The following is a 12,961-nucleotide window of genomic DNA, read 5'->3' as shown; positions in this document are numbered from 1 at the left end:
TTGAAAGCACCTAGCCCAGTGCCATAGATCCCAGGTGCTCTATAAAGGGCAGCGATTAGTACTATTAGGATTTTCTCTCCGCTGTGTGAACTGGACCAAAAGTTTCCCAGGCTTTAATTGGTCTCTCTCCCAGCCTGAGATGGATGGTGCTCCAGTCGGGTGGCCACATCTCGGCTTCCTCCCCAAATAAATGGCCACCCACAGTGGAAGCATGTGGAATTAGAATGTTAGCCGGGTATGCCTCCCCATAATGGAGCTCATTTTTTATATGACTGGGAACTTTTTTAATAAAGAAAGATGTAAAATAATCTCATTGCCGCCACTGCTGAGCACAGGAAGCATTAGGTGCTCCCCAGTGAGCTGCTTAATTCAATTTTATTAATTTTTGCCACAGAGGTACAACTCCCCTTCACTGGGGTCCCAGGGGGTGTCGGGGCAGCTGTGTGGGTGGCACCACCCTGGGGGCAGCCCTAGGAGGACCTTCCAAAAGGTGCCTTAACAAGGCCCCTGTCTTGTGGGTAGTGCAGCCCTGTCTCTGTGGGCCGTCTCTGCAAGGAACAAGCGTCAGCCTCCAGTGCCTTTGATTTTTCACAGGAATTGTCTGCCACACTGTTTTTGCTTCTGCAATTGTGTTCGATTACCCCAGGGAAGGCAACCTTATTATAACCAGGCCATTCACCGCTAAAATTGTCGCAGTATCGTCATTATAAATCCTTATTTTCAAGGCCTTAGAACTTGAGTGGGGAGAGAGGGAGACATACACATCTCTCCTTTCTCTGAGATTGACCATGAACATTTGCTGTCATTTAATGGAAATAATCTCAATCATTTATCCTGTACCGTCTCTGTGTCTAGCATTCCACTATGTAATTTACTTAAGTTTCTCGGATCCTCACAACAACTCTGTGGTTACACAGAGGAGGAAACCAGGACACAGAGAGGGGAAGACACAGAAAAGCCTGTCACAAAGTTGAAGTTGGATTCTGGCCTTAATTCCTAGACCTGAGTGTGCCCTATCCCCCCCACCCCACACACACACACACACACTTTTTTTAAACTACCGAGGACCCCAGAGAGATTTCATTTCCTCAGGCCACATGTGCCATTGTGCATCATGTGACCTAATTATCTGCTTTCCTCTTGAGTCTTCCTACCTGTTGAACTTAACCGGTAACTAGTGGAATATGTGCCCAAATGTCCCATGAGGCCAGGTGGCCATTAGAGGGAGCCAGCATTTTAGTACCTGGCAGGGTTTCAGGGGCAGTCAGTGCCTAAGGGCCAGATCCAAGTACAGAAATAGATCCCCAAAGTATATTTCTTTACTAAACTACGAAAACCCTGATCTTCTACCTTTGAGGGAACTGTGTATTTCTGACTCTGCAAAGAAATTAAATTGCATACTGACCCAGCAGCTCAAGTGGAGACTGTACAAGGGGCTCCTAATTCTGGATTCAGGAGCAAAGCCTTCTGAAGCTGGGACTGGACCCCAACCAGCCCAAGCCAGAGAAACCACCCTAGGCCCAAACACCCACTGCCTCCTAGGCCTCTAGAAGGAGGAAGAGGAGGGTGGGGGAGGAAATGATGATGTCTTGGGAGCTGATGGAGGTGATCACAAGCTCTGACTGTGGGCAAGGGCAGGAGAGTTCCCAGAGGCGTGGGAAGTCCAGAATCCTAAGAAGGCCAGGCTTTGCCCAGAGAACCACTGAGTGTCTATCAAAATGTCACAGTGGTGAGTCAGGTGCAGACTCAATTGTTCCCCAGCCATGAGATCTGCAGCAAATGCCTTCGCTTCTTGGGGCTTTGTTTTCATCAGTGTCAAACATAGCACAGTGTCCAGCACAGAATTGATGTCTCAGGTATTTTCTTTGCTAGGCCTACTTGGTGGCTCTGTTTTAAGGAGGGAGTCAAGAGAAATCTGCCTTTTTCTTTTTTTTTTAATATGCCCTCATTGAAAAATCACATTAGAAAATCATGCGGATCCTCTTCAGTCACAGCTGCCACGTGCTCAACATCTGTCTTGTCTGTCCTCTCATAATGCCCTGTGCAGTTGGCATTATCATTCCCATCTTTCAGATGAGACATCGCAGAGCCAACAAGCGACAGAGCCAGGAATCAAACCCATGGGTGTTGACACCCACAACCTGTGCTGCCTCCTCTACTCAGGAGCTTCTCAGCACAGGTGAGAGCTACATTGTCATCACACAAAATTCAGTGTCCAGGCTAATTTTCTTTATTACCCCTTCCCCAGGTTCACAACCGGAACCTCCTGTCTCTGGACTTCGACCGTGTAACACGCACAGAGAAGATCTATGATGACCACCGCAAGTTCACCCTTCGGATCCTGTATGACCAGGCAGGGAGGCCCAGCCTCTGGTCACCCAGCAGCAGGCTGAATGGCGTCAATGTAACATATTCCCCTGGGGGCCACATTGCCGGCATCCAGAGAGGCATCATGTCTGAGCGAATGGAATATGACCAGGCAGGTCGGATCACATCCAGGATCTTTGCTGATGGGAAGACATGGAGCTACACATACTTAGAGAAGGCAAGTGTCTGTCTCCCTCCACCACTGTCCTTGCCATATGAAAGGTCAATCATTATGGTTTAACCCATGGTTGGACCTCGCTTGCTGACTTCAGTGGAATAAGTGTGACCCAGGCAGTCTTCCAAATGGGAGATAATCATTTTTCAAAAAGAAATGTTCAGGAAAATCAACCAGCAAGGGTCAGGGGCCCAAGAGGCATCTGGATGGATCATGGTGATGATGTGGCAGGTGGGGGTCCTAGGGAAGGAAACATGAAGGTCTTCCCTGAGAGAGTGGAGGTAGGAACAGGACCAAACACTAACTGAATTTACAGAACAGAACTCATGTTTCTGATATAGGGCCGGGCTGTGCTCTGAGGTCCAGCACTTGGTGCAATTCCATCATGGAGAACCAAGCAGAAGCCTGGAGATTGAAACTTAGGCAGGAGGATTCATTTCATTCCAGGGACTAGAAATCAGAGATGACCTAAAATCAAAAGTTGGTCCCAAATAAGAGAAAACCATTGCTTTAATGACTAGATGTGTCTAGGCCTGTTATCTGCTGACTTTTTCCTGGAAAAAAAAAAAAAAGATTCTGAACTTCATGCTCCAATTCTGGTACTCAGATCCCCACTTTGTTTCCTGCTCTTGGTCACCTGTTCAGGACCAGACTCTGTTTCCTCTGTGGTATGTGTTCCCGGCCTGTGTTGGGTGAGCCTCTCTTGAAAGCAATGTTCTGTGTTAAGACAGAAGGAGAGAACTTGAAGGTCATCCAGCAAACTGAAAAGCCAAACCCAGGGGAGGGGGAGAAATACCCAAGAGCCACACATTAGACCTACTGCTAGAGGCCAGGTTCTCCCTATCACAGCCTGCCTCTGACCTGGTACCATATGAGCAATTGAGCAAAGCCTCCTGTACCCTTCTCAGACATGGTCTTGATGCTGTAGGCACAGGGGGTCCACAGAAGCTGCTCAGCCAGCAGATGATACCATGGGACTGTCTTTTAGAGAACACCTTGCTTGAGTAGGAAGGTTAATTTGAGAAGTCTGCTGCAAGGAAGCCTGTAGGGGGGCTGTTGAATTTCTTCAGGCCAGTGCACCCCAACCTTCCTCATAACCCACCACACACAGAAGTGATCAGGCCTGTGCCACTCCAAGGACCTGCTCACAGAGGAGAGCAAATGGCCTGAGTGTTCTGGGGCCCAGCCCTGCCAGGGCCAATGGCCAGGGAGCACCCCACCACAGTACATCCATAATAACCTGTTGGCAGCATCCTGTGGCACACGGGTTGGAAGGCTCTGGTTGGGCATCACCCAGGACCACTTTCCTGAGCCTTGGGTACCCGGATGTAGCCTTCCTCCTTCTTCTCCTCCCCTCATCTCTTCGTTTTCTTCTCCCTCCAGTCCATGGTGCTGCTCCTGCACAGTCAGAGGCAGTACATCTTCGAGTTCGACAAGAACGACCGCCTCTCTTCTGTGACAATGCCCAATGTGGCCCGGCAGACACTAGAGACCATTCGCTCAGTGGGCTACTACAGGAACATCTACCAGCCCCCTGAAGGCAACGCCTCTGTCATACAGGACTTCACGGAGGACGGACACCTGCTCCACACCTACTACCTGGGCACTGGCCGCAGAGTGATATACAAGTACGGCAAGCTGTCGAAGCTGGCTGAGACACTGTACGACACCACCAAGGTGAGCTTCACCTATGATGAGACAGCGGGCATGCTGAAAACCATCAACCTACAGAACGAGGGCTTCACCTGCACCATCCGCTACCGTCAGATCGGGCCCCTGATCGACCGGCAGATCTTCCGCTTCACCGAGGAGGGCATGGTCAATGCCCGTTTTGATTACAACTATGACAACAGTTTCCGAGTGACCAGCATGCAGGCTGTGATCAATGAGACCCCGCTGCCCATTGATCTCTATCGCTACGATGATGTGTCAGGCAAAACAGAGCAGTTTGGGAAGTTTGGTGTCATCTACTATGACATCAACCAGATCATTACCACAGCGGTCATGACCCACACCAAGCATTTTGATGCCTACGGCAGGATGAAGGAAGTGCAGTATGAGATTTTCCGCTCGCTCATGTACTGGATGACAGTCCAGTATGACAACATGGGGCGAGTGGTGAAGAAGGAGCTGAAGGTGGGACCCTACGCCAACACTACCCGCTACTCCTATGAGTATGATGCCGATGGCCAGCTGCAGACAGTCTCCATCAATGACAAGCCACTCTGGCGCTACAGCTATGACCTCAATGGGAACCTGCACTTGCTGAGTCCTGGGAACAGTGCACGACTAACCCCACTACGGTATGACCTCCGCGACCGCATCACCAGACTGGGTGATGTGCAATACAAGATGGATGAGGACGGCTTCCTGAGGCAGCGGGGTGGAGACATCTTTGAGTACAACTCAGCTGGCCTGCTCATCAAGGCCTACAACCGGGCTGGTGGCTGGAGCGTGAGGTACCGCTATGATGGCCTGGGCCGGCGGGTGTCCAGCAAGAGCAGCCACAGTCACCACCTACAGTTCTTCTATGCAGACCTGACCAACCCCACCAAGGTCACCCACCTCTACAACCACTCCAGCTCTGAGATCACATCCCTCTACTACGACCTGCAAGGACACCTCTTTGCCATGGAGCTGAGCAGTGGTGACGAGTTTTACATCGCTTGTGACAACATCGGGACCCCTCTTGCTGTCTTCAGTGGAACAGGCTTGATGATCAAGCAGATCCTGTACACGGCCTATGGGGAGATCTACATGGACACCAACCCCAACTTCCAGATCATCATCGGCTACCATGGAGGCCTTTATGATCCACTCACCAAGCTCGTCCACATGGGCCGACGGGATTACGACGTGCTGGCTGGACGCTGGACTAGCCCAGACCATGAGCTGTGGAAGCACCTCAGCAGCAGCAACATCATGCCTTTTAATCTCTATATGTTTAAAAACAACAACCCCATCAGCAACTCTCAGGACATCAAGTGCTTCATGACAGGTGAGGACTGGGCTCCTTCAGAGGGTGGGACCCCCATTGCTCTGGTCACTTGGCAAGACTTAGTCTTCTTAAGGAAACATTAACTTGACCTAAGAGCATCATCTCCCAAAGCATATATATTAGAAGAAACACTAGTTGAGAGAATACACTGGAAGTCATGATTCTGGCATCAAATAAACTTGACAGGGCCACCATTCTTAAATATATTTCATAACACTTTTCAGTTTGTGAGGGGCTCTAAGAAGTCATAGTGAAGAGAGCTGTTTAATATATTTTCCCAGTATTTCTCAAACTTATTTGACCATGAAAACCCTTTTTTTTTACCATGAAATCCTGATATCTCACTGGATACTTCCCTTGGGGTACACTTTGGGAGTTTCTGATATAGAAATCAAACTGGCTCTGAGTTCCTGATAAGTCAGATTAAGGTATAACTAAAATAAAATCAGTTCTTAATTTGTGATGATGGAATAGAAAATTCAGACTTTGGAGACAAAGCTGAGGGAAGGATCTGCCATTGCTAAGCTATCACAGGTATGCAAAATTTTCTTAATGTCCCTGAATTCCAGTTTCCTGATCTATAAATTAAAATTAGAACATCCACCCTGACTCTAAATAGGCAAATATGCATATGAAAAACCTTACAGCAACAACTAAAAAAATTAAAAAATAAAAAATAAAGCAGATACATAACTAATAATCAGTAGTGAAGATAAAATAGAAGATGCAGCGAAAAAATCCAACAATTGCACGAAAAGTAACAAGGAACACATGGAATAAATAGAAAAAAATACTTACCTACCACCTAATTGGAAGGGTAAAATGAGATGTATTTCATACCAAACACAGTGCCTGACTCATGTTGGTTCCCTTTCCTTTTCTCTCTAATTGAAAAAGTGAGCTTTGATTTCCACTGTTGTGAAACTGATTTGAATATAGTATCTAATGGGTCCTGCAGGCAAGGATGTCTCCAGTAGCCACAGTTCTCCCAAGCAAGTAACTATGCCGAGGTCAGCCACAGAGAACCTCAAGTGGGAGTGGCTGTGGGGCATGGATAAAGCCAGAATGTCTTATATGAGAATGTGTAGTGGGCAAAAATTGGGTGTATCCCAGCTTGCAAACATGATCGTCTCCAGTCATTTATCCTGTGACACAATCATCTGGCCCTCTCTCTTATGACAGTTTTCTTCATTCCGTAAATGTCTCCTCTGTGTATTCATTGTTTTAGGCACTAGAGATAGAAAGAGGACCCCTGCTGTCCATAAATTCACACTGTAAGGCAGGTGACAATTGCTGTCCACTGTGGGAGTCCATGGTGAGGATTTGCAGGGAAGGCCAGTGCAGCTCAGAGGAGTCCTGGGGAGGCCTCACAGAGAGCTGACACTTGGGGCTATTTTTGAGGGGTTTTTATCAGGTAGTGAAGAGAAATGCATTCCAGGGAGGGGGAACAGATGGACAGAAGTGTTAAGAGGGCATCATGTATAGCTCCCAAGAGTGTCCCTATGGACATGGCTTCCTAGCCCCCATACTTGGCGGCCTCATCTGGACCCTGTTTCTGCTCACAGCACAGGAGGATTCCTTTTTTCAGGAAGGAACTCCAGGTTGTCGTATTAAAAGCAAAAGTCTCGAGCATGGGCAAGAATTGAGAACACGGTCATACACAGGTGTGATGAAAACGTACTTGGATCCCCGAGATAAACACGAATATCCTGACAGTGTTTCCAAGCATTCACTATGTTCGACTTGGCCGAGAGCTCTAGAGAAACTTGACAGATTGAGATGACATTTCCATTACATCTGTCTACATTGAGCACACCCCTTGCCTCACCCTCCAGTGAATTTCCTGTGAGACATTTTGGCAGGTTACTATAGCTGGAAAACACTGGTGAAATAGGACATGAACTGTCTATCAAAAAATTGTTTCAGATTGCCAAAATATTATTATCCCCCCCTTTTTCTTTGTATACCACCATATGCATATGGTCTCCTTTCAGAATAGCATTAGCATGACTAACTGCTCTATGCCAGGCCCTTGCAGACTTGATCTCCTTTAAACTTGGTAATAACTCTAAGATCACTTCCATTATCTTCGTTCTACAGATGGGACATTCAAGGCTCCAAACAATGAAGTCACATAAACCGGGGCTCTCTGGCTCCAGGACACTTCCCAGGACAATCATGCTGGTCTCCAAATCCTGTTTTTAAGAAAACAATTCAGCTGGGAATATAGCTCAGTTGGTAGTGTGCTTGCCTCACATGCATAAGGCCCTGGGTTCAATCTCCAGCACCACAAAAAGTAAATAAATAAATAAGAAGTTTCTAAGAAAGCAATTCACCACCCAAGGGGGTACCTAACACTTTCATTTTTGGTTTAATTTCCAAGTCAGTTAAATCCAATTATGTATTTCAAGCCAGTCAAATATTATTATATGTTTTGCTAAGGATCTACAACAGACTCAAGCATGATGCTACCTTCATGGAATGCATGGCCCAGGGCTGCTTTTATCAAATGTCTTTGTGAACCCACCATGAGAATAAGATTTTTATATCACAGTAAGACACTAAAACAAAAGGCTTGCAAAAGAATCCGTGTGATATGCTCATATTTTCTAGTCTAATCTACTCCATTTCAGGAAATATGCTTGTCATGACCCACAAAATTGTTTTTACTACATAGTAGGTCCTATCCCACAGTTCGGAAAAACAGTGATGTACAAGAGAAGTGCCAGAAAAGCAGTCAAGATTTTAGCAGATCACTAATGAGAAACCAAGATACTACTCTCACTAAACCTGACCTTTTTGTTTCTGTGTAGGCTATAGGAATCCTCACTTCCAGCAACAATGACAACAACAACAATAAAAATCTCTTTTTCCAAAGATTTCTTCAAGGTTCCTGACATACACTCCAATCAAGAAGGCATAGGTCACATAACAACCCTTGAAGCAATAACTAGGGCTGGAGACAGTACACACTCATTGACTCAGCCTGGGTCACATGAGCCATTACTGATTCAGCTTCCCTAGAACTACATGAATACTCATCCCCAACTCCCACCCCACCCCAACACCCCCTCCCCCCCCAAAAAAGAAGGCAGAATGGGATGCTGGGAAGATGACCAAAAAATGTCAACCCAGATATATTGTATACATCATTCCACTTAATCTTCACTTGAAGCCTAGGAGGGGGGGAATAGTGACCCCATTTGCAAAGGCAGAAAGTGAGGTTCAGAGAAGTAAAGTAACTGGCTCACTGAGACGTGGCAAGGCTGGCATTAGAACTCAAAACCCTTGTTTTAAAATTAGAATATACTTTGTAAAGAACAAAGCTGTGCACCTGCAAAAGGATTAGTAGAGCTTGCATTTCATCATCCTCCTTGGTCCCATCTGCACCACTGATGTCTGGGTTAAGATGGGTTGGGAGGAGTTTTTTGTTGTTGTTTTGGGGTTTTTTGTTGTGTTGTTGTTGTTGTTGGTGGTGGTGGTGGTGGTTTGGGTGGTTGGTTGACTTTGGTACTGGGGACTAAGCTTTTTAACTGGAGGGAAACACCCATCTCTGATGTTGTAAGAAGAGTACAAATCTCAGCTCTTCAGAAAAAGCACAGTAGGGACACCAATGAGAACATATATCTTCATAAAAAGGAGAGATGTGGGTCAGGAATTTGCCACCTCCCCTCACTCTCACTTGTAATTAAGGCCCAGCCCTCTTCTCAGCCCCCTGCTTTCCTGGGAATTCACGACATTCCAGAGAGAAGCTTTCTTTACAACTACAAATTCAGGTGCAAGTTCTCAGCCTCAAACAAAATGGCTTTGTAGATTTTCTTCTCCTCCTCTTCTGTTTGCTTAAATTTCCAAAAGAACCATCTGCCAAGAGTCAAGAGAATCAGAGACTCTAAGAAACTCAGTGAGGAAAAAGACTCTGGAGAACAGTTGATCCAAGTCCCAACCTTTATAAATGAGAAAATGAGGGTCCCAGGGTGTGGAGGCATAAGGCTGGGGAAACAGAGAAAACCCTCTGAGAGGCAGGAATTGAGTCAGCCACTTTGAATATATTAAATCCAACAATTTATGTACAGATTTGGAATAGCTCCTGCTATATGACAGTTGCCCCCAAATGATAACACTATCAGTATTCTTCTCCACGGCATGGCTAAAACCATTTCTATTGTCAATATGCAAACAAGAAAACTAAACCTCAGAGAAGTTAAGTAAACTGTCCAAGGTCACATAGACTGTGAGCTGGGAAGCCAGAATTTGGGCCTGGGTTTTTGTCTGGCCTCAGTTACCACATTCTTTCCCTTCTGTGATTCTACCTAATAAGGCCCAGGTGAGAAACAGAACCTGAATTTCTAAGCTTCCCCTTTACCACCACTTGCCTGTACCTCCTGCTTCCATACTAGCAGAGGGGCCCAGGGACAACTAAAACTAAAATGAAAACAAGCTTGAGATCCTTGAATGGGAGAGAAATGTGGTACCCCACAGTGACAGGGACACAACTGTTGACCCCATGGGCCATCCCACTTCTGTGGATCCCACCTCTGGAACGAACCCTGCACATGCTGGGAAAGGTAATTTCCAATGGGACCTATATAGGACCTCTCAACAGCATTCTATCTCCTTTGGAAAAAAGCCAAAATGGGGCCCAATTCTGGAACTCAGCTCCAACCCTTGCCTTCCTCAGACTCTGGATTCTGAGACTGAGGTCAGCAACTGCTTTAATATCTTCAGCAGCCCCTCTCCCAAGGAAGGCTGAGCCCTACTGGGTCACAGGCTGTCAGTCTCTATCCTATAGGGCCCAAATCTCCTCCCTTCTGCCATCCCAAGCTCTGTCCTTTTGGATTCTTTCTCATTCTTTCTGGGATGTTCCCTTGTCACCTGAACACTGTCTGCACCAGCTCTCCACCTCTGAGCCCTGTCTTGTGCAGCCATCTTTACCTGAAGTGCTACCTCCAACTGTATCAATGCCTGACAAAATTTACAGTCTTCAATGTCTGACTTCAGTCCCTCTTCATGTGGGCCTCTCAGCCTGTGCAACCAAGATCACTCCTCTGATCTTGTTTCTTGTTTAAAAGTTATCTGTGCCCATATCTGATCATCCCTCAGGGTGCTGAGTGTACAAAGGGAGGTTCTAAAAGACCAAACATACTGGCACATAAAGGGCACTCAGCCACGTGGACCAAGTAACTGCCCACACCCTTCAACCCTCTTTCTTTCCCACAGGTCTTGGCTTCCTGATTCCCATTCTTCAATGAGCCAAATGCTTATGGAAAAATCCTGCCCATCCCTATTCCTAAGATTATGTAACTAGTAACCCCAGGCGATGTGACAAAATCAACTAGTATCATGCCTGTGGGATTAGATCCTCAAACTCAGTGTACAGACTGGAAAATGAAAGCACGGGGAGGTTGAGTGGCTTCCTTGGGCTGTCAGGAAATAAAAGGCAGGAGCACAGGGAAACTGATCTCAGTACAGGTCATCTCCATGCCCAGAGGCACTTTGACCATGAGGTTTTCATCCCTGCAAGGGAGGTAGGAAGAGAGTGGCTGTTTGTTTCTCAGTGAATTTTCTCTTTGCAAGTCAATCATTAAAATCTTCCCCTGGATCTGACCATCCTTTTGTTTCCTTTTAATGACTGGTCTGGTCAAACAGGAGGCTCTTCATCCACCAACAGTTGTCCCTGAGTACAAAGCTGAAGATCCCAGGGGTTGGTGTGAGAGTGGAAAAGGATGTCTGGAAACCTAGGTTCTACCTAAGTGACATCTTTCCTGGGTACACATCTGGGAGGAGAGTCACTGGGTCCCAGGAGCACCTGTGGCTTTAGACCATGAAACCATTTTCCAAAGTGTTTGTAACAGTCACTTCTCTCACCAGCAGTCCTCCATGCCCCCACCCCACCTGCACCCTCTCTAGGTGTTGAATTAGGATGAGTGGCATCGGAATGCATTTACTTCATGGGGATGTTTCTGCTTCTCTCACACTCAGATGTCAACAGCTGGCTGCTCACCTTTGGATTCCAGCTGCATAACGTGATCCCTGGATATCCCAAACCAGACATGGATGCCATGGAGCCATCCTATGAGCTCATGCATACACAGATGAAAACCCAAGAGTGGGACAACAGCAAGGTAACTCCTCAGACAGCACCTCACACCTCAAGGATTTCAACTTTGCAGGAGGGTCCTGCCAGCTTTGCAGGAGACCTGGGGTCAGTGATGGAAACCAAGGCAGTGACTCTACAGGGCCTGCCAGAGAACATTCAGCAAACACTTAGCAACTCTATTGCTAGGCAGGCCACTGGGACCCAGCTGCAGGGGCACACAGACGCTCAGAAGCCATAAGAAGGCACTTTGTGTATCACAATAAGTGTGGAGTTTCACAAAAATAAAAAGCCTCTGTCAATATCTCGGCAAAGGTGCAGGGGGAGAAAGTGTGTTCTAAATACAAATGTGATATTTTCTGAGCACCTAATGCACCTGGCCTTGTGTGAGGTATTCTGCATACGTTAACTCAAAAGTATCCCACTGTGTAACTGTTCTCGATTTACAGATTTAATGCCTGAGTGTTTTCGATACCACACAGCAAGGAAGGGCTGGGGCTGGGATTCAAACCCAAGTTTCTGTTCTGTGTCATCTTGCTGAGTGCCAGGCCTGGTATACTGTAGGTGCCCCAAAAGCATTATTTTTTTTTTGTCTTCCTTTTATGACCCCATTTCAAATACAGGATTATACAGCTGGAAAGATCTTTAAAAACAGTCTAGCCCCACCTGCTCACTCTTTGCATTCATTTTTCCCCTTCTCTGTCCCTTGTCTTTCCACACCATTCATAAATTCTGTACTAGAAGCAGACTCCATGCCCAGCCCTTTGCTGCACTCAGTGAGTGCAGAGATGAATAGGACTTTGAGGGGATCCTAGCCTGGAGGACAACAGGCTGTGGAGGAAAGCGGGGTTGCCAGATGGCGTCCTGCTAGTGATTGGAAGCTTTTGCATCCCTATTTCTTATTTCAGACTGATTCCTTTAGGCCTCAACTTAGCTGTCTGTATTGTCCTCTTGCAAAGCGCTCCCCACACGTAGCTCCAACCAGTTAAGTTCTGGGTCTCATTTAATACCCAGCCTACAGGCTAGCACAATATAGGTACACAGAAAACTTTTACTTAATGAATAAATGATTGAAAGAAGAAAAGAGCCCATTTTACAGATGGGATGAGGGTTCAGAGAGAAACTTACCCAAGGACACTCAGCTGGGAAGGTGCAGAGGAAGGTGCTGAAAATTCAGGGTTGCCCAACCACAGAGCCCATCCTCTTTTTACCATCACCTGCTCCTCAGCACCCCGGCCCTGCCCCAGATGTCCCAGCATCTGCAGTCCCCAGGGATGATTCTACAGCGTAGCTCTTCCTCCCCCACCAGGTTCCCTGCTGTATTCCT

General features: G+C 46.8%; 1 protein-coding gene across 5 annotated transcripts in view; it reads left to right on the top strand.

Annotated features, from left to right (window-relative positions):
* Window positions 1–12,961, top strand: part of Tenm4 (teneurin transmembrane protein 4) — a 375,231-nt gene that overhangs the window by 359,310 nt on the left and 2,960 nt on the right. For all 5 annotated transcript variants that reach the window (XM_026387278.2, XM_026387277.2, XM_026387274.2 and 2 more), the window contains 3 exons: window positions 2,249–2,545; window positions 3,926–5,540; window positions 11,520–11,662. In XM_026387278.2, the coding sequence (XP_026243063.2) occupies window positions 2,249–2,545; window positions 3,926–5,540; window positions 11,520–11,662 (2,055 nt within the window). The remainder of the gene's footprint in view (window positions 1–2,248; window positions 2,546–3,925; window positions 5,541–11,519; window positions 11,663–12,961) is intronic.

This window comes from Urocitellus parryii, chromosome 4 (assembly GCF_045843805.1).
Source record: "Urocitellus parryii isolate mUroPar1 chromosome 4, mUroPar1.hap1, whole genome shotgun sequence".
Classification (NCBI taxonomy): Eukaryota; Metazoa; Chordata; class Mammalia; order Rodentia; family Sciuridae; genus Urocitellus; species Urocitellus parryii.
This window is presented reverse-complemented; position numbering and strand designations above follow the sequence as displayed.